This window comes from Pelmatolapia mariae, linkage group LG22, assembly GCF_036321145.2.
Source record: "Pelmatolapia mariae isolate MD_Pm_ZW linkage group LG22, Pm_UMD_F_2, whole genome shotgun sequence".
In the NCBI taxonomy this organism is placed as follows: domain Eukaryota; kingdom Metazoa; phylum Chordata; class Actinopteri; order Cichliformes; family Cichlidae; genus Pelmatolapia; species Pelmatolapia mariae.
The window spans coordinates 15,281,054-15,301,794 of NC_086245.2; the positions used below are offsets into that span (position 1 = coordinate 15,281,054).

At 42.1% G+C, this 20,741-nt stretch overlaps 1 protein-coding gene and 9 non-coding genes across 10 annotated transcripts in view; all 10 read right to left on the bottom strand.

Annotated features, from left to right (window-relative positions):
* The window catches only part of dennd3a (DENN/MADD domain containing 3a), a 28,588-nt gene extending 19,271 nt beyond the window's left edge, over positions 1–9,317 (bottom strand). Inside the window, exons 1-4 of the mRNA XM_065470752.1 lie at positions 9,156–9,317; positions 2,594–2,692; positions 1,948–2,103; positions 110–245 (exon numbers count right to left, since the gene is read on the bottom strand). Of these exons, the coding sequence (XP_065326824.1) occupies positions 110–245; positions 1,948–2,103; positions 2,594–2,674 (373 nt within the window). The 5' untranslated portion in view covers positions 2,675–2,692; positions 9,156–9,317. The remainder of the gene's footprint in view (positions 1–109; positions 246–1,947; positions 2,104–2,593; positions 2,693–9,155) is intronic.
* Positions 9,318–14,171: 4,854 nt separating this feature from the next.
* trnah-gug (transfer RNA histidin (anticodon GUG)) lies at positions 14,172–14,243 on the bottom strand. The gene has a single exon. It is a non-coding gene; the product is annotated as a tRNA-His (tRNA).
* Positions 14,244–14,742: 499 nt separating this feature from the next.
* trnah-gug (transfer RNA histidin (anticodon GUG)) lies at positions 14,743–14,814 on the bottom strand. The gene has a single exon. It is a non-coding gene; the product is annotated as a tRNA-His (tRNA).
* A 499-nt stretch (positions 14,815–15,313) lies between these two features.
* On the bottom strand, positions 15,314–15,385 carry trnah-gug (transfer RNA histidin (anticodon GUG)). The gene has a single exon. It is a non-coding gene; the product is annotated as a tRNA-His (tRNA).
* Positions 15,386–15,879: 494 nt separating this feature from the next.
* trnah-gug (transfer RNA histidin (anticodon GUG)) lies at positions 15,880–15,951 on the bottom strand. Its single transcript has one exon. It is a non-coding gene; the product is annotated as a tRNA-His (tRNA).
* A 467-nt stretch (positions 15,952–16,418) lies between these two features.
* On the bottom strand, positions 16,419–16,490 carry trnah-gug (transfer RNA histidin (anticodon GUG)). Its single transcript has one exon. It is a non-coding gene; the product is annotated as a tRNA-His (tRNA).
* A 1,040-nt stretch (positions 16,491–17,530) lies between these two features.
* On the bottom strand, positions 17,531–17,602 carry trnah-gug (transfer RNA histidin (anticodon GUG)). Its single transcript has one exon. It is a non-coding gene; the product is annotated as a tRNA-His (tRNA).
* Positions 17,603–18,101: 499 nt separating this feature from the next.
* trnah-gug (transfer RNA histidin (anticodon GUG)) lies at positions 18,102–18,173 on the bottom strand. The gene has a single exon. It is a non-coding gene; the product is annotated as a tRNA-His (tRNA).
* A 469-nt stretch (positions 18,174–18,642) lies between these two features.
* Positions 18,643–18,714, bottom strand: trnah-gug (transfer RNA histidin (anticodon GUG)). The gene has a single exon. It is a non-coding gene; the product is annotated as a tRNA-His (tRNA).
* Positions 18,715–19,213: 499 nt separating this feature from the next.
* trnah-gug (transfer RNA histidin (anticodon GUG)) lies at positions 19,214–19,285 on the bottom strand. The gene has a single exon. It is a non-coding gene; the product is annotated as a tRNA-His (tRNA).
* Between the last annotated feature and the right edge of the window lie 1,456 nt (positions 19,286–20,741).

Consider the following 20,741-nt stretch of genomic DNA (forward strand, 5'->3'; position numbering starts at 1 on the left):
ACCGGATTATTATGTAATTCTGTATTTATTATGAGTGTGTGCAGCAGTGCTATTCAGTTTAATCCTCAGTAATGTTTGGTTTGTCACAATGGAAATTTACACAGAATACCTGGGAAGCATAGCTCTGGTAAAGCAATAAGATCCAAATCCTTTGGAACACTGATGTCCTCTGTTGTTGATGACACTTCAGCGCGATTGGCTGCTTCTCCATTAGACAGAGTCTCTGCAGCACGATCTCTCCTCTTCTGCAAAAAAGAAAAAAGAAACACGCATGAGCAAGAAACTCTTTTGCAAGAGTGCCCTGGGTCCAGACATGCAGCATTAACCTGGAAGAACATTCAAGCATTGCAAAGAAGGGCTCTGCCCAGGGCTGAACTTGAGACATCTTACTGTGAAGGAACTGAGCCACTGTTCTACAGATAGTCTGTTTTTTTCGTTTACTCTATAATACTAATAATAACACAGGACAACAAAGATTTTGCTACTGGGAATAAAACATGTTATTTACATGAAATCTAGTGTGCTGATTCTGAATCTGAAGTCAAACTTCACCTAGGACGTCTAAATCTTAAGTTAAAGGCCAAGTACAGTTTGGCCACTACATGGTAAATGAGCCTGCGTTTGTAACACATGATGGGAGCAGCGAGTTCCTGCAGCGTCAGCAGTTGCTAAGCCTCTATATAATGCAAGATTGGCCAAGCGCAAGCTTATAGTTTACAGAACTGTTTTCTTATTTTGCTAGCAAGTCTATAAGTGTGTTTTATCCTAAAGATGAGTAGGCATAGCTGTGTTAACCATCCAGACAATTTTTGCTATATTTGTGCTAAATACACCCCATGCAATCAGCGTAACGAAAAGCTTTCTGTTCCTATTGCTCATGCTGCGTGAATGAAAGAGACACACGAGTCAATGGAACTCATTTTGAAGCTGATCAACTATTCAAATCATAACTGGAACATTTGTGGTGACCTGAAGGTTGTGGCACTACTGTTGAGTCTACAGTTGGGGTACACAGAACACATGTCCTTTCTGTGCCTGTGGAACAGTCGTGATGATAACAATCATTACAAAGTGAAGCAGTGGTCATCCAGAGTTGAGCACACTATTTGCCGATACAGTGTGCTACATGCATCACTGGTTGATCCACTAAAAGTGTAACTTCCACCACTTCACATTAAACTGGGCCTAATACTTTGACATGGCAATTGATGGTAATGGAAATGGCCTCCAGTATCTGAAGGATAGGGTTGGAATGCATTTCTGCTAGTTGTGTAAAACTTTCTTGGCAACCATCGGACTGAAAACTATGTTGAACTTGTAAGCAACATGTTAGCAGCGTATCAGCAACTCGACTGCCAAATGTCACTCAAAATGCATTTTTTGCATTCTCTTCTGGATTTTTTCAGTCCAAATTTGGGTGATGTAAGTGATGAACATGGAGAGCAATCCAACAGGATATTGACACCATGGAGACAAGATATCAAGGCAGCTTCAACCCCAACATGATAGGCAATTACTGCTGGTTTCTGCAGTGGTCAACAGCAGACACTCACAACCGCAAAAGCAAGTGCCTAAAGCACTTTTGAACAGTGCATTGCATAAAGACTCAAGTGAACTTCTGTTTTACACGTTTGTTAATGTGAACAAGTTTTTGTAATCTCTCACAGTTTTGAAGCAAAATGTAGTTATGTACAGTGGCTGTATAACAAATATAAAATCAGTTTCTTGTGTCTGTATGAATAGCTAATGATACCGTGTATAACTTCAGAACCTGACGTCCTAGGCTAAATCCAACTACAGATTTGGACTCAGCACAGTAGTATGCTTTAGTATAAGTAGTATAAGTGTCTTTAGTTTAAGACATATGAAATACCGCAAGCAGCAGACAACTTTTTTTTCTGTGATCCTGTGTAATGTAATAATAATAATAATAATAATAATGCATACTTTTTTAATGAAGCTCCTCCTCCTCTGGACACGGCTGAAAGCTGGAGCAATCACCTGGCTTGAATTGGTCTCTTTGGAAACAAAAGGCGGGGCATGGACCTGCAGTACCTCAGCTTCCAACAGTGGGAGTCCATTTAACTTACCCTGTTGATGGAGCTGCAATGAAGTTTGTCATGTTTAAATTTTCAGTCATGTTTTAGAGACCATACATATACAACAATACAGAGGATCATTTCTTTTGCCCTAACACCTACTCCAACCTACGGTTGTAAACTCTCATTGTTGTAAATTAATAAGTATGACTGATTAAGAAGCATTATGGCATATATGATATTATTTCTATACATCAGACTTTTGATTAGCCAAACAGTACATAACGCACCCAATTCTACTTGACATTAATCATGCTCTTCATGTTGTGGACATAAGCGTTCACAGGTATTGTGATTTAAAGGCTGACCTACATAAAAGCAAAAATCTGCTCCTTCTAGAGTTACAATCCACAAGTATTGAAAAGAGCTTTTGTTTGCAAGAAGGATTCAGATAGCCCAGAAATATGTCAGATGTTTTTGTTTTTATTCTTTGTATGCCTATTTTTGCTTCAACAGCATGGTCACACTTTTTATCTGTCTGTCTGCATACATACCTGGTGTATATCTCGAAGCTTATCACTGTGGGCTCCAACCACTACACATGCCTCCAGCAGTCCAGATGGGAGCTCCGCCATCACATCCAAGCACTCAAACTGCCAAAAAGACACACAGTGTGTATTTAGATGAGATAAGAGCTATTTTCTACAACTAAAATTTATACTGAGATAGCTTTCCCTGCGATTTTTCTAGTAGTATTAACACATCAGGCAACGTGTCAAGTCAGTGAAATATATATTTTAAAACCATGCTTATTTAGGTATTCCACTCACAGTAGGTATGACTGTTTCTGGACTGAATCTGCAGATGAGCTTCCGTGTTATGATGTCACAAAATTACACATGAATTTATTGAAGGTAAATGCATCAGTAACCCTTACTGTAGTGACAGAGAACTAGCAGGTGCAGTTGTTTAGAAGTTTGCATTCATGCCCATGATGAGTGTATGTAATGGTAATTTGGGGCTTTCTTTGAACCTTTTTTTCAGGTTGGAATGATTGTACAGTGTACATCTTTCATGACTTTAAAAAAGGGTTAGGTGCACATGTTTTTAATTAATTTTGGATTTTCTCTAATTCAGCAACTACTAAAGGGATTTGTTTGACAGCACTCATTGGACTGACCAATACTCAGAACAATGGGAAAGTCCAAGAAACTCAGTGATGATCTGAGAAGGAGAATTGTAAGTTTACACAAGCTGGGAAGGTGTCTTGTAGCCATTTCTAAAAAACTGCAGATTCCAAGGTCATCAGTCCAAACAGCTGTATGCAAGTTATTTGGATGTGTGAACACTTTGCCAAACTCCAGAAGAAGACCAAAAATGTTATCCTCAGATGAGAAGAAACTGGTTAGAATGTTCATGACCAACCCAAAAACCACCTAGGCTCAAGCCTGCTATGACCTGGAAACTGCCTGGAACATCACCAAATACTTTCTGGAGAAAGGTTTAATAGTCAGATGAGACAAAGATTGAGCTATTTGGATTCAGTGATAAGAGGTTTGATCTGAGGCGTAAAAGTGAGGCTTTAAAACCTAAGAACACTGTACCAGCTGTCTAGCATGGTGGTAGTAGTATCATGCTCTGGGGCTTTTGTTGACAGTAATACTGTTACGCTACACAAAGTTGTTAGAATAATAAAAGAGGTGGGAGTATATGTGTTTATTTGAGCCTGTATGTAAAATTTTGACCTGGTGTTTGTGGATTGCATACCCAATTCTTGTTTTTTTAATCCTCTACAATCATTCGAACCTAGAAAAACAACAGTTCAAAGCAATCATTAAAAGTCCAAAATTCCTGCAACATTCATGCAGATGATGAGCAAATGTAAACTTCTGACCCCAACTGTAAATCTGACTACAGTGAAGAGGTGAAGCAGCTGTGGTGACGGTTCAACAATTTTAACCATGACTAATAAAATTCTCAAACCAAATGCTGTTTATATCTGAGTTTGGGTTTCACTTTGCGTAAAGAAACTAGGTTTTGATTAATCAAATTTGTAAAATTAAGCATCAGCTAAATAAAAACCACAAGATTTGTCAAAGCATAGACAAAATCCTTTACCACAACTTCCTCAGGATGCATGCTGTCACATATGCACACAGCATTGCATTCGTCTGGACTATGTGATGCAAAAAGGATATTTAAAAAATCTAAATCGCACAAACAGCAGATGTTAAAGTTTAATCACTGATGCAGTAAACCAGTTTTGTCATTAACATCAAAAATTCCTGTAAGCAAACCTTTTTTTAAAAAACTTTTTTGCCTGACATATCGCCACATTTATCAGATGTATCCTTTGATTCCATCTGTAGTGGCTAAAGAAAAGTCACAGCATTCGTTTTTAAACTTGATGATTCTCAGCAATTTTGGTTACATAAAAAAAAGAAAAAAATAGATGCTCTTACAGTTCTTTTTTCACAAAACATGCTGATCCTAGACTTTCTTTGGTAAATTCATGATATTAAACGCTGAACTGAAGCTGGACATTTATGTTATTTATATTATTTGTGGTTACTTTTAGAGGTTTTTATTCTTTCAGTTTTTCAGAATGATGCTTCTGGACATTCCTGCTGTTATCATTACTTCACGCATTCGTCTTGGAATTGAAAATGACTTTTTTTTTTAATTATTTTCTCAATTACAATTTCGTTCCATTGGGATTAAGCTTTCTACTGAAATCTCTGGAGATCTACTTTTGGTGGTCCATACCATGGAAGGTGTGACGGGCAGTAGTAGCAATAGTTATAGTATCATCTACTGATATCTTTGTGGTACAACTTATCATAATTGCTAAGCCCTGCATTAAAGTTGAATTAAAGCAGCATGTATTCATTTTTATGACTAAAAGTTTCATGTTAAAAAAAGTATTACACACGTTTTATTTTCCTTTACTGTATATGTCATTCACAAATTGTCACTAGAATAGAATAGAATAGAATAGCCTTTATTGTCATTGTACAGGGTACAACGAAATTGGAGTGCCACTCCCTTGGTGCAAAATGCAATAATAAATATAATAAGAAAATAGTAAGATATAAAAGGTACAATAAAACAAACATAAGTACTCAAACAAAAGTAAGTATGATATTTACAGGATAGCAGCATTAATATAATGACAGTATGACAGTATGAATAGCAGCATAATAATAATAGCATAATATAATGGCAGTGACAATATGGTATGGCTAAGCAGGTTCAATTGTTATTGTGCTTATTTGCAATGGTGATAGCTCTGGGAAAGAAGCTATCCCTGAATCTGTTTGTTCTGGTTTTATGTGACCTGTACCGTCTGCCTGACGGTAATAGTTCAAACAGTTGATTGCTGGGGTGAGAATGGTCCTTGATGATATTGCCAGCTCTGCTGAGGTATCGAGAGTTTGCAATGACCTCCAGGCTGGGCAGAGAGCAGCCAGTGATCTTCTGGGCTGTGTTGATGACCCTCTGCAGTGCTTTCCTGTCTGCAGCTGAGCACCCTGCATACCATGTTGTTATGCTGTACGTTAGGATGCTCTCTATGGTGGCTCTGTAGAATGTCACCAGCAGCCTCTCCTCCAGGTTGTTCCTCCTGAGCACTCTCAGAAAGTGGAGACGCTGCTGGGCCTTTTTTACCACCGCCGTGGTATTTGCAGTCCAGGAGAGATCATCAGAGATCTGCACGCCCAGAAACCTCATGGAGTGTACCCTCTCCACACAGTTCCCGTGAATGTAAAGTGGGGCCGGGTCTGCTCTTCCCTGCCTAAAGTCCAAGATGAGTTCTTTAGTTTTTGTGGTGTTCAGTTGGAGGTTGTTAACTGAACACCACTCAGTCAGTCTGTTGACCTCATCTCTGTAGTCTGACTCATCCCCCCTTGAGATGAGTCCAACCACAGTGGTGTCATCCGCAAACTTTATGATGGTGTTTGAGAGATGGGTAGGGGAGCAGTCGGATGTGTAGAGCGTAAACAGGAGGGGACTCAGAACACATCCTTGTGGAGACCCGGTGCTGAGTGTGATGGTGCTGGACAGGTGGGGGCCGAGTCTGACAGACTGAGGTCTGTTTGTCAGGAAGTCCTTGATCCAGAGGCAGATGGGGGTGGAGAGTCCCAGGTGAGACAGTTTCTGGACCAGGATCTCCGGGATGATATGATTGAATGCTGAGCTGAAGTCCAGAAAGAGCATTCTTACATAGCTTCCTCTGTGCTCCAGGTGACTTAGCGCTATGGTGATAGCGTCCTCGGTGGATCGATTAGTCCTGTAGGCAAATTGGTGGGGGTCCAAAGTGGGAGGCAGACTGGCCCTGATGTGCTGACAGATCAGTCTCTCAAAGCACTAGTTGTCTTTTGTGATGTAATATTTTGTTTATTAGTGTGTGCTTAAATACGCAACACTACAGGACTGTTTTTTTATGTATTAAATGCGTTTCAACTAGCACATCCTGGGATTTAGATTTATTGGTGTATGTGTCTCAAACTGCAAATTCTGATTAGATTTTATGGTGAGAAAGAGGAGTTAGAATATCGAGCCTTTATCCTTAAAGGATTTTGAGTTTAAACATTCACGTTAAAATTATTGTGTCGGATTTCAATGTATGAAAGAAAAGTCTAAAAGCAGGAGGACAGGCCTTTTATTAAAAAAAAAATACATAAATATCTAAAAAGCATTTGATATATGAAGTTACAATTTCACAGAATATATTACAGTGGTGTAAAAAAGTGTTTGACCCTTTCCTGCTTTTCTATTTTTGGTATGTTTCTCACACTTAAATGTTATAGATCATCAAACAAATTTAAATTTTAGTCAAAAAATAACACAAGTAAACACAAAAAGCAGTTTCTAAATGAAGGGATTTTTTATTAAAGGGGGGAAAAAAATCAAACCTACATGAGCCCGTGTGAAAAGTGATTGCTGCCCATGTTATAACACAAATTAACTGTGGTGTATCACATTTTTGGAAAGTTGAGTTCAATTTCTCTAGCCACACCCAGGCCTGATTACTGCCACACATGTCTCAATAAGGAAATCACTTAAATCGGACTTGCCTAACAAAGTGGAGTAGACCAAAAGATCATCAAAACCCAGACATCATGTCGCAATCCAAGGAAATTCAGGAACAAATGAGAAACTAAATAACTGAGATCTCTTAGTCTGGAAAAGGTTAAAAAGCCATTTTGAAAGCTGTGGCAGTCCAGTGAACCACAGTGAGAGCCATTATCCACAAATGATAAAAAAAAAAAAAAAACATCTGCAAAAACATGGAACAGTGATGAACCTTCCCGGGAGTGGCAAAAATTGCCAAAATGACCCCAAGAGCACAGCGATAACTCATGTAAGAGGTCACAAAAACCCCAAAACAACATCCAAAGAACTGCAGGCCTCACTTGCCTTAGATAAGGTCAGTGTTCACGACTCCAACATATGAAAGAGACTGGGCAGAGCAGAGCAGAGCTCCAAGAGAAAAAACTCTGCTGAGCAAAAGTGTTTTAAGTTTGATTATTTGAGGTGAAACAACACTTTTGTTCAGGTATCATCAAAATACAATGCCAATTAAAGTCCTTTTGAGTAAACTTACTAAGCTACCATCAGCCTGCCTATGTACCAGTGTCAGAATAAACATCTGACTTGCATTAGTTGCAGCTCCAGGCTGAACCCAGTGACCTATACACTATTAAATTTTCCTCTTTTTCCTCAACCTCCTGCCTACATTCTGTACTCCAACATACCTCTAGCACCCTCCTAGCTTTTCTCTTTCCTTTATTTTTATTTCTGTCCTTTTGTCTTGTCATCTTCCTTCACCTTCGACACGCTTGTGTGCAATCCTTTTCTCAGGCCATTCCAGCCTCTGACTAACCACCCTGCTGTGTCACGGAAAAAGGCACATAGTTAACTCACTTATTCCCCTGAAAACCCCTAATTTAGCCAACCTCATGTTGGGGGGTTGTGTTTATTTGTATACTATTAAACAGTTTTTGAACTATGTTACACATTTTAGGAGGTTCATGCATACATGCACCATCAAAGACTCAATAAAATTCAGATGCAGTGAAACCACCTTTTAAACAAACTGGGACAGCTTAACCATTAGTGTACCCACAAGTAACAGTATTTAAACTTGACTAGGGTGTGTAGCTTAAGGAGGTAACGCCATGCTGTGAGAGGCAGTCATCCAGAGGCTGTTCACCATCTGTAACAAACAAGTTTGACTTCATATCTGTCTGAGAGGAAGCCGCTTTGATGCAGCCAGTGGCAATTTCAGTCGTGCTTTAAATGTATTTTATGGAACTGAAAAGAAATATGGAAGAAGACGGTTTGGAAAATGGAAGTGGTTAAAACAAATGTTGCTCTTACAGAGTAATGAAAGCAGTTTTAGGAATTTCTGTCTCATTTCTCCACCATATGATAGTTCCTTTCCTAAAAGACAAACTTCTGAAATATAACTTGTCATTTAGATAAACAAAGCCTCCTTTTAGTAGTGACTGTGCTGGAAGGCAGCTCTCAATTTTTCTCATAGCTATTAACACCCACCAGTGGAAAATAAAAGTAGGATTTAGATCCCAGGAAAATCCAAAATCATGGGAAGACTGGTTAGACTTTTTAAATAGGACACAAGAAGTGAGTAATCTGTTAAAAAGGGTGGCATGCCCCTTTAATGTGCACGAAAGACCCCTAAAAACCCTCTGATGACTTTAAACAGTAAAATAAATAAATGAAGGCAAGCAGTAGGGAGTAAAGTAAACATTTTACAGCTCTTTCTTCACTCGGTTTGCAGGACTGCTGTTAACACGCCCTATGATCTCTCTCTCGTTTGGCGGGCGGGTGGAAAAGCACTAAATATGAGCAACATGTGGCTTAATGTGCCAAGACTCTTGCCCCGAGTTCATCGTGTATACAGCCCGAACAAATCAAAACAGCGCATTAGCAACAACAATACGCCTAAAACAGTCATCTAAACATGCTGTCACACATTACAACAAGGTTAAAATCTTTAATACCAGCAGCTGAAAATGTAAAAGACGTGAGACTGAGCTGTGAGACCAACCGAGCAGGATTCCTCACATAGCAAGGGTAAAATTAGAGACTGACCTTAAATATTTCTCGATCATTTCCACTGGATACACTTTAAACAGGGGGTTAGCCTCCAGCTAACAACGGCTCCAGCTCCAGCTTGCTGTTAGAAAGCCGTGAAACAGCTGCAGCAGGGACTTCAGCACTGAGACCAACTTTTACTGTATGCTCTGATTCACAGCTTACTTTCTCACTCACAGACAGTCCGGAGTTTGCCGCTGGTCTGTCAAACTCAGAGCGGCGACGCGTTAGCTGAACTTCCTGGGAACCAAATTTCAAAATAAGAGCTTTTTTAGTTTGGCAGTTCGAAGAGGGGCATTTTGCTTCGCAAGGGCTCCATCTACTGGATATTCACCGCAGTGCCCTATCTATATTGCGAGAACTTTAGATACAATACAATTAGAAGAATTATTGTTATACAATTTAATATTCGATTTAAAGATCACTTCTTCAAACACGTCCACACAATGTACAGCTTCTTCTTCTCCTTCTCCCTCCTATGAAAAAGTTAATGTTTCCCCCCCTTTTTATTTTATTGTATCCTTTCTTAGAAACCTAACAAACCTAATAAACTTGACTGACATTCAAAGAGGGTAAATTTTATTCTATCTTTCAAAGCCCCGAATTAATAATTTACTATATGAATAAATAAATTTAAGTGGAACTTCCTTCACTTTATGAACATTTTTTAATGGCAAAGAACAAATTATTTTCTAGTTGACATCTCTAATAAAGTTACTCAAGTAAGAGACGCTGGGAGGAACAGAGATTAGGTCCACTCGAAAGAGGGATCTAATTTTGGCATCCATACTTTTGTATAGTGGAGAAACTTTGACTTAAAGAAGAATCCCTCGGGCCAGGAGCGGACATGGTGAGCATGGGTGATGGGAATTTTGTACACTTCTAAACTACATGGACAGACCAGACGTATGGCATCAAAACAATAGAGAACGCTTTTAGGATTATTGGTTTGTTGAAAGTGGCTGTGTCATAGAAACCAGCAACAGCTGCTCTATGCATCAAGCCGTGATCGTATAGTAGTTGGTACTCTGCGTTGTGGCCGCAGCAACCCCGTTTTGAATCCGGGTCATAGCAGCCTGGCTGTGCTTTTCTAAAGCAAATACAGAGAGCAGACTAATGAATGGGCTTCGTGTCTACTCTTCTGGAGAGCTGCAAGTTAGGAGAATATCCTCCCAAGATGTGTTAAAGGAAAGGGTTTTTTCTTCCTTTTATGTTGGTTTTTCACAGAAGAAACAGCCAATATGCAATTTACTTGTGAAGTGCTGCCATTTAGACAAACTGTAGTCTTTTTGTGTCTCTGCAATAGAAACTAACTGCGGCTTTGACATGATCATTAATCCTTACTTTTGTTTTTTGTACTGGAAGGATTATTTATTTATTATTATGATTATTTATATTATATTAAGAATAGTACATCTCATCATATGTTTGAAGTTGTAGTGGATGATTCTGCTTTTATTAGAAGATCAAGGAGAAAAAACAGGAGAAAAAAAATATTGTTCCGATACTCCTTTTTTTTTTTTTTTTACCTTTTAATGTTTATTTTATTTTATTTATTTATTTATTTTTTACTTGCTAGATACGGGACAGGGGAAAAGAAAAGGGAGAAAGAAAGAGGGGGGGAAAAAACAGCGAAGAAGAGGGACGGGGATAAAGGGCAAAAAACAAAAACCAACAAAATAAGCAGACAAAAAATACATATATCGATCACCTGGATCACCTGTTGGGAAAGAAAAAAGAAAACAAGCAGAAGAAAACGAGAGTAATAGAATAAACAACATCACAATGATATATGGGAATATAACGCTAAATACTTAATATTAAACATTATTGTGCAGCACGTAAGATCGACAGCGCACAGTGTGCTTTGATGTAGGAGCCAAAAAGGGTGTAGTTTGTGTGTGTGATCACCTGTGTGTACACCTGTGAGCATTAGCGCGCTTGTATTTAAAAGGTTCCTTAATGTAATGATCTGCTAGAGGGTGTGGGAGGCCACAGTCCCATCCTCCAGGGCATGAAGCAGGTATGGAGGAGATCAAAACTCCAGACATCCAGAGGCCCCCAGAACACAAGAGACCAAGGAAGACCAACAGAGGGGCAGCCGCGCCACTGTCCCAGAAAGAGCTGAGGAGAGTCCCAGATGAGGGATCACTCAGCAGCCGCGGAGCAGAAGCCAGGGGGGGTTGCAGTGACGTGCCCGTGAGCTCCGCCGGCAGCCAGCTGTGCCTGAGTGACCGAGCCCCAGGCCGAGAGGCCGAGGGCACCCCACCCCCGAAGTGGCCCGAGCGAGCCCCAGGTTCCAGGCCCCGATAAGCAGCCACCAAGGAGTGAGCCGGTGTGTACCCGGACGCCCACCCCCGGACACAAAGAACCACCAACGCATCGATGTCTGAGGGCGTCTGCCACCGGCAGGGGAAGTGGTGGGGGGAGATAGGCCTCCAAACCTTGGAGGGCCTGAGATGTCCCCAGAGAGGTAGCGTCTGATACCCAACCTGACATATAGACAAAGACATACAGGCACACTCAAATACAAAAATCCATTCCCACCCTCATGCTCTCATAGGCAATTACTCCACACTCAACCAACGTGGAGACAGACATAAAGAGACGCTGTACACACAATCACACTCCCCAAGCGTACTCTAAGAACCGGGTCTAGGTACCCTTGCCCCTGGAGGGGGAAACTGCACCCAGACCCAGGTGGTGTTACCCTTTTCCCTGCAGTGGGGAGAAGCAGACTGCCCCGACTCCGCAGCAGCAGGGAGGCCCCACACACCAGACCCCAGTCGGACGGCCAACTCCTCCTCCTAGCCCCCCCGCTCCAGCAGGCCGCAGAGACCGGGGGTGTGAGAAGACTCCAAACCTCCCTCTACCCGCTCATATGTAGTGTTGATGTACAGTCAGGTCCATAAATATTGGGACATCGACACAATTCTAACATTTTTGGCTCTATACACCACCACAATGGATTCCAAATGAAACGAACAAGACATGCTTTAACTGCAGAGTGTCAGCTTTTATTTGAGGGTATTTACATCCAAATCAGGTGAACGGTGTAGGAATTACAACAGTTTGCAAATGTGCCTCCCACTTCTTGAGGGACCAAAAGTAATGGGACAGAATAAGAACCATAAATCAAACATTCATTTTTTAATACTTGGTTGCAAATCCTTTACAGTCAATCACAGCCTGAAGTCTGGAACACATAGACATCACCAGACGCCGGGTTTCATCCCTGGTGATGCTCTGCCAGGCCTCTACTGCAACAGTCTTCAGTTCCTGCTTGTTCTTGGGGCATTTTCCCTTCAGTTTTGTCTTCAGCAAGTGAAATACATGCTCAAATGGATTCAGGTCAGGTTATTGACTTGGCCATTGCAAAACAGTCCACTTCTTTCCCTTCAAAAACTCTTTGGTTGCTTTTGCAGTATGCTTTGGGTCGTTGTCCATCTGCACTGTGAAGCGCCGTCCAATGAGTTTTGAAGCATTTGTCTGAATATGAGCAGATAATATTGCCCGAAACACTTCAGAATTCATCGTGCTGCTTTTGTCAGCAGTCACATCATCAATAAATACAAGAGAACAAGTTCCACTGGCAGCCATACATGCCCACGCCATGACACTTCCACCACAATGCTTCACTGATGAGGTGGTATGCTTAGGATCATGAGCAGTTCCTTTCCTTCTCCATACTCTTCTCTTCCCATCACTCTGGTACAAGTTGATGTTGGTCTCATCTGTCCATAGGATGTTGTTCCAGAACTGCGACGGCTTTTTCAGATGTCGTTTGGCAAACTCTAATCTGGCCTGCCTGTTTTTGGGGCTCACCAAAGGTTTACATCTTGTGGTGAACCCTCTGTATTCACACTGGTGGAGTCTTCTCTTGATTGTTGACTCTGACGCACATACAACTACCTCCTGGAGAGTGTTCTTGATCTGGCCAACTGTTGTGAAGGGTGTTTTCTTCACCACGGAAAGGATTCTTTGGTCATCCACCACAGTTGTGTTCCATGGTCTTCCTAGTCTTTTAGTGTTGCTGAGCTCACCAGTGCGTTCCTTCTTTTTGGGAATGTTCTAAACAGTTGTTTTGGCCACGCCTGATGTTTTTGCAATCTCTCTGATGGGTTTGTTTTGTTTTTTCAGCCTAATGATGGCTTGCTTCACTGATAGTGACAGCTCTTTGGATCTCATCCTGGCAGTTGACAGCAACAGGTTCAAAAAGCAAACAGCACACTTGAAATGAACTCTGGACCTTTTATTTGTTCATTGTAATTGGGGTAATGAGGAAATAACACACACCTGGCCATGGAACAGCTGAGAAGCCAATTGTCCCATTACTTTTGGTCCCTTAAGAAGTGTGAGGCACATATACAAACTGTCATAATTCCTTTACTGTTCACCTGATTTGGATGTAAATACCCTCAAATAAAAGCTGACAGTCTGCAGTTAAAGCACATCTTGTTCGTTTCATTTGGAATCCATTGTGGTGTTGTATAGAGCCAAAAATGTTAGAATTGTGTCGATGTCCCAATATTTATGGACCTGACTGTATATGTGTTCTAAGGTGCAATTAAAACCCAGGAGGGCATGGAGCTACCTGCCAGAGAGCAGCAGGTAAGCGCATAGCCCCTCCTGATAGCCCTCAATGTCTACCTGTATTTAAAATTGTTCCGATACTCCTGACACATAAGGGATGACTAAAGGTTTTCACTTAGACAGCAGTTGTTCTTATTCTCTCCTGGTTTGCTTGGAGCTTTCTTCAGGTGCCTCCCAGATATGACAAATGTCCAGCTTCAGCTCCTGAACGGCCCACTTTTACCACATTGAACTTTGATGTAATTTTTTAAGGGTTGATGAGCGCACAGGTAAGGAAATGAAAAGCCGATCACATTAAGAAAATTGATTGGGCAATCGACTACCTATAATGAATTAAGTGCCCTTGAAAGGCCTGCAACCATTCAAGCTGACCTGCAGCCTGTGCGATTCCAAACACTTACTCTGCAATCATAACCACGCTGCCGTGACCCGGATTCGAACCGGGGTTGCTGCGGCCACAACGCAGAGTACTAACCACTATACGATCACGGCTGGCGCGCTTGATTATGCTGCCAGTTGCAGTCTGTATCCTGCATTTTTCTCACTCCACTATATATACCCGAACAGTGACCTGTACGATGTACAAGAACAGCGCAAAAGAACAGCAGACATTATTTACCGTCAGAACACCAGATGTCTCTGTGTTAATGCAGATACTGTTACTGTGCCATGTGCATAAATGTGCGCATCGTTCACACATCAGATTCATATGAAGAAAAAACGCATAATACACACTGTAACTGCAGCCGCGTGTCGCTTCTGTTTGAAAATCTGTCCCAACCACTTTTTCCACACTAAGCTGAGTTGTAAAAATGAAAAAACTGGTTGATGAGCGCACAGGTAAGGTAAGGAAAAGCCGGTTACGTTAAGAAATTTGATTGGGCAATCCACTGCCAATAATGAAGTAAGGGCCCTTGAAAGGCCTGCAATCATTGAAGCCGACAAACAGCCTGTGTGATTCCAATTACTTGCGCTGCAATAACAACCACGCTGCCGTGACCCGGATTCGAACCGGGGTTGCTGCGGCCACAACGCAGAGTACTAACCACTATACGATCACGGCTGGCGCGCTTGATTATGCTGCCAGTTGCAGTCTGTATCCTGCATTTTTCTCACTCCACTATATATACCCGAACAGTGACCTGTACGATGTACAAGAACAGCGCAAAAGAACAGCAGACATTATTTACCGTCAGAACACCAGATGTCTCTGTGTTAATGCAGATACTGTTACTGTGCCATGTGCATAAATGTGCGCATCGTTCACACATCAGATTCATATGAAGAAAAAACGCATAATACACACTGTAACTGCAGCCGCGTGTCGCTTCTGTTTGAAAATCTGTCCCAACCACTTTTTCCACACTAAGCTTTGTTGTAAAAATGAAAAAACTGGTTGATGAGCGCACAGGTAAGGTAAGGAAAAGCCGGTTACGTTAAGAAATTTGATTGGGCAATCCACTGCCAATAATGAAGTAAGGGCCCTTGAAAGGCCTGCAATCATTGAAGCCGACAAGCAGCCTGTGTGATTCCAATTACTTGCGCTGCAATAACAACCACGCTGCCGTGACCCGGATTCGAACCGGGGTTGCTGCGGCCACAACGCAGAGTACTAACCACTATACGATCACGGCTGGCGCGCTGGACTATGCAGCTAGTTGCAGTCTGTATCCTGCATTTTTCTCACTCCACTATATATATACCCGAACAGTGACCTGTACGATGTACAAGAACAGCGCAAAAGAACAGCAGACATTATTTACCGTCAGAACACCAGATGTCTCTGTGTTAATGCAGATACTGTTACTGTGCCACGTGCATAAATGTGCGCATCGTTCACACATCAGATTCATATGAAGAAAAAACGCATAATACAGACTGTAATTGCAGAACATCTGTCCCAACCACTTTTTCCACACTAAGCTTTGTTGTAAAAATGAAAAAAAAAACTGGTTGATGAGCGCACAGGTAAGGTAAGGAAAAGCCGGTTATGTTAAGAAATTTGATTGAGCAACCCACTGACAGTAATTTAAAGCACTGAATTAAGTGTCCTGCAAAGGCCTGTAATCTTTCAAGCTGACCTGCAGCCTGTGTGATTCCAATTATTGCTCTGCAACAACAACCACGTTGCCGTGACCCGGATTCGAACCGGGGTTGCTGCGGCCACAACGCAGAGTACTAACCACTATACGATCACGGCTGGCGCGCTGGATTATGCTGCCAGTTGCAGTCTGTATCCTGCATTTTTCTCACTCCACTATATATACCCGAACAGTGACCTGTACGATGCGCAAAAGAACAGCAGACATTATTTACCGTCAGAACACCAGATGTCTCTGTGTTAATGCAGATACTGTTACTGTGCCACGTGCATAAATGTGCGCATCGTTCACACATCAGATTCATATGAAGAAAAACGCATAATACACACTGTAACTGCAGAACATCTGTCCCAACCACTTTTTCCACATTCAACTGAGTTGTAAAAATGAAAAAACTGGTTGATGAGCGCACAGGTAATGTAAGGAAAAGCCGGTTACGTTAAGAAATTTGATTGGGCAATCCACTGCCAATAATGAAGTAAGGGCCCTTGAAAGGCCTGCAACCATTCAAGCCGACAAGCAGCCTGTGTGATTCCAATTACTTGCGCTGCAATAACAACCACGCTGCCGTGACCCGGATTCGAACCGGGGTTGCTGCGGCCACAACGCAGAGTACTAACCACTATACGATCACGGCTGGCGCGCTGGATTATGCTGCCAGTTGCAGTCTGTATCCTGCATTTTTCTCACTCCACTATATATACCCGAACAGTGACCTGTACGATGTACAAGAACAGCGCAAAAGAACAGCAGACATTATTTACCGTCAGAACACCAGATGTCTCTGTGTTAATGCAGATACTGTTACTGTGCCATGTGCATAAATGTGCGCATCGTTCACACATCAGATTCATATGAAGAAAAAACGCATAATACACACTGTAACTGCAGCCGCGTGTCGCTTCTGTTTGAAAATCTGTCCCAACCACTTTTTCCACACTAAGCTTTGTTGTAAAAATGAAAAAACTGGTTGATGAGCGAACAGGTAAGGTAAGGAAAAGCCGGTTACGTTAAGAAATTTGATTGGGCAATCCACTGCCAATAATGAAGTAAGGGCCCTTGAAAGGCCTGCAATCATTGAAGCCGACAAGCAGCCTGAGTGATTCCAATTACTTGCGCTGCAATAACAACCACGCTGCTGTGACCCGGATTCGAACCGGGGTTGCTGCGGCTACAACGCAGAGTACTAACCACTATACGATCACGGCTGGCGCGCTGGATTATGCTGCCAGTTGCAGTCTGTATCTTGCATTTTTCTCACTCCACTATATATATACCCGAACAGTGACCTGTACGATGCGCAAAAGAACAGCAGACATTATTTACCGTCAGAACACCAGATGTCTCTGTGTTAATGCAGATACTGTTACTGTGCCACGTGCATAAATGTGCGCATCGTTCACACATCAGATTCATATGAAGAAAAACGCATAATACACACTGTAACTGCAGAACATCTGTCCCAACCACTTTTTCCACATTCAACTGAGTTGTAAAAATGAAAAAACTGGTTGATGAGCGCACAGGTAATGTAAGGAAAAGCCGGTTACGTTAAGAAATTTGATTGGGCAATCCACTGCCAATAATGAAGTAAGGGCCCTTGAAAGGCCTGCAATCATTCAAGCCGACAAGCAGCCTGTGTGATTCCAATTACTTGCGCTGCAATAACAACCACGCTGCCGTGACCCGGATTCGAACCGGGGTTGCTGCGGCCACAACGCAGAGTACTAACCACTATACGATCACGGCTGGCGCGCTGGATTATGCTGCCAGTTGCAGTCTGTATCCTGCATTTTTCTCACTCCACTATATATACCCGAACAGTGACCTGTACGATGTACAAGAACAGCGCAAAAGAACAGCAGACATTATTTACCGTCAGAACACCAGATGTCTCTGTGTTAATGCAGATACTGTTACTGTGCCATGTGCATAAATGTGCGCATCGTTCACACATCAGATTCATATGAAGAAAAAACGCATAATACACACTGTAACTGCAGCCGCGTGTCGCTTCTGTTTGAAAATCTGTCCCAACCACTTTTTCCACACTAAGCTTTGTTGTAAAAATGAAAAAACTGGTTGATGAGCGCACAGGTAAGGTAAGGAAAAGCCGGTTACGTCAAGAAATTTGATTGGGCAATCCACTGCCAATAATGAAGTAAGGGCCCTTGAAAGGCCTGCAATCATTGAAGCCGACAAGCAGCCTGTGTGATTCCAATTACTTGCGCTGCAATAACAACCACGCTGCCGTGACCCGGATTCGAACCGGGGTTGCTGCGGCCACAACGCAGAGTACTAACCACTATACGATCACGGCTGGCGCGCTGGACTATGCAGCTAGTTGCAGTCTGTATCCTGCATTTTTCTCACTCCACTATATATATACACGAACAGTGACCTGTACGATGCGCAAAAGAACAGCAGACATTATTTACCGTCAGAACACCAGATGTCTCTGTGTTAATGCAGATACTGTTACTGTGCCACGTGCATAAATGTGCGCATCGTTCACACATCAGATTCATATGAAGAAAAACGCATAATACACACTGTAACTGCAGAACATCTGTCCCAACCACTTTTTCCACATTCAACTGAGTTGTAAAAATGAAAAAACTGGTTGATGAGCGCACAGGTAATGTAAGGAAAAGCCGGTTACGTTAAGAAATTTGATTGGGCAATCCACTGCCAATAATGAAGTAAGGGCCCTTGAAAGGCCTACAACCATTCAAGCCGACAAGCAGCCTGTGTGATTCCAATTACTTGCGCTGCAATAACAACCACGCTGCCGTGACCCGGATTCGAACCGGGGTTGCTGCGGCCACAACGCAGAGTACTAACCACTATACGATCACGGCTGGCGCGCTGGATTATGCTGCCAGTTGCAGTCTGTATCCTGCATTTTTCTCACTCCACTATATATACCCGAACAGTGACCTGTACGATGTACAAGAACAGCGCAAAAGAACAGCAGACATTATTTACCGTCAGAACACCAGATGTCTCTGTGTTAATGCAGATACTGTTACTGTGCCACGTGCATAAATGTGCGCATCGTTCACACATCAGATTCATATGAAGAAAAAACGCATAATACACACTGTAACTGCAGCCGCGTGTCGCTTCTGTTTGAAAATCTGTCCCAACCACTTTTTCCACACTAAGCTTTGTTGTAAAAATGAAAAAACTGGTTGATGAGCGCACAGGTAAGGTAAGGAAAAGCCGGTTACGTTAAGAAATTTGATTGGGCAATCCACTGCCAATAATGAAGTAAGGGCCCTTGAAAGGCCTGCAATCATTGAAGCCGACAAGCAGCCTGTGTGATTCCAATTACTTGCGCTGCAATAACAACCACGCTGCCGTGACCCGGATTCGAACCGGGGTTGCTGCGGCCACAACGCAGAGTACTAACCACTATACGATCACGGCTGGCGCGTTGGACCGCGCTGCCAGTTGCAGTCTGTATCTTGCATTTTTCTCACTCCACTATATATACCCGAACAGTGACCTGTACGATGCGCAAAAGAACAGCAGACATTATTTACCGTCAGAACACCAGATGTCTCTGTGTTAATGCAGATACTGTTACTGTGCCACGTGCATAAATGTGCGCATCGTTCACACATCAGATTCATATGAAGAAAAACGCATAATACACACTGTAACTGCAGAACATCTGTCCCAACCACTTTTTCCACATTCAACTGAGTTGTAAAAATGAAAAAACTGGTTGATGAGCGCACAGGTAATGTAAGGAAAAGCCGGTTACGTTAAGAAATTTCAAGCCGACAGGCAGTGTCGGCTTGAATGGTGTGCCGGTGATTGGACATCAGCCGCTGATAAAGCTGGTTCGCCTATAAAGTACTCTGTAGGAAAACAAGCTCCAGCAACTCTGCGCTTGGGAAAAAATACTATATTTACTTATCTTGTGCAGAAAAATGCGCTGACATTGCGTTATATCGACATCGCGTTATATCGAGCACCGGCTGCCCAGTTAAACTATGATTATCACCAGGTAACGTGGGCGTGTTTCTTGAATTAGCAGCAGGTGTTAAACAGCCGACAGGTGAGGAGGAGGATGCATGCAGGTAAACTGAGGTCCTGTTGAGCTGATTGCTGGTGTCCTGAGAAAAATGTCAGCTCGTTCTTTATGTTACAGAAGCATAGAGACACAAGACCAGGCGGAAAGAGTCGATCGTTTGGTGAAAATGAGAATCTGCGAATGCAACATGTGGAACACGGGAAGTGGAATATGTAAATAAAAAAACACGAGTAAAGAAACAAACCCGATAGAAAGAAAAAACGATCTGTCAACGTCTCATTCACCCAGCGGTGCAGAAAGAGTTAAATTACGTTCCCTACTGGAGTCCTACGTCATGTGACAAATATGGCCAATGTGATTGGCTGTGCCTTTCAGGGAGCTCTGTTTAGTTTTAGCAGCGGCAAGCCTGCGCTGCGAGGAGGAGAGGAGGACGGCAGCAAAAAGGAAGAATCTGGATATAAGAAAGTATTTTTCAAAGAAACCTGTAAGTCACTTAAAGTCAAATTCACTCATAAAATGTGTCCGTCATAATAACGTTACAGGCTATGCTAGTCTTTGGTCCACGTCAGTCTAAAATTGTATGTAACCGTGAATAACGTGTTTTGGAAACTAACTGCACAACAGGCAGCACTATTAGTTATCTCAGTCTCAGAGCAGCATTTCTAATTTTGATTGAAACTGTCAGAGAAAACGGCAGCCTCGAGCAAGCCAGGATATTAGTTTACAGAGGCTGTTAAAATTATATGTCTAACGTTAAAATGTTGATGACACAATAATTTCATCCTAATGGTACTGACATATTGATAGGGTTAATTTCTGAGACAAAATAATTGCAAATATTCC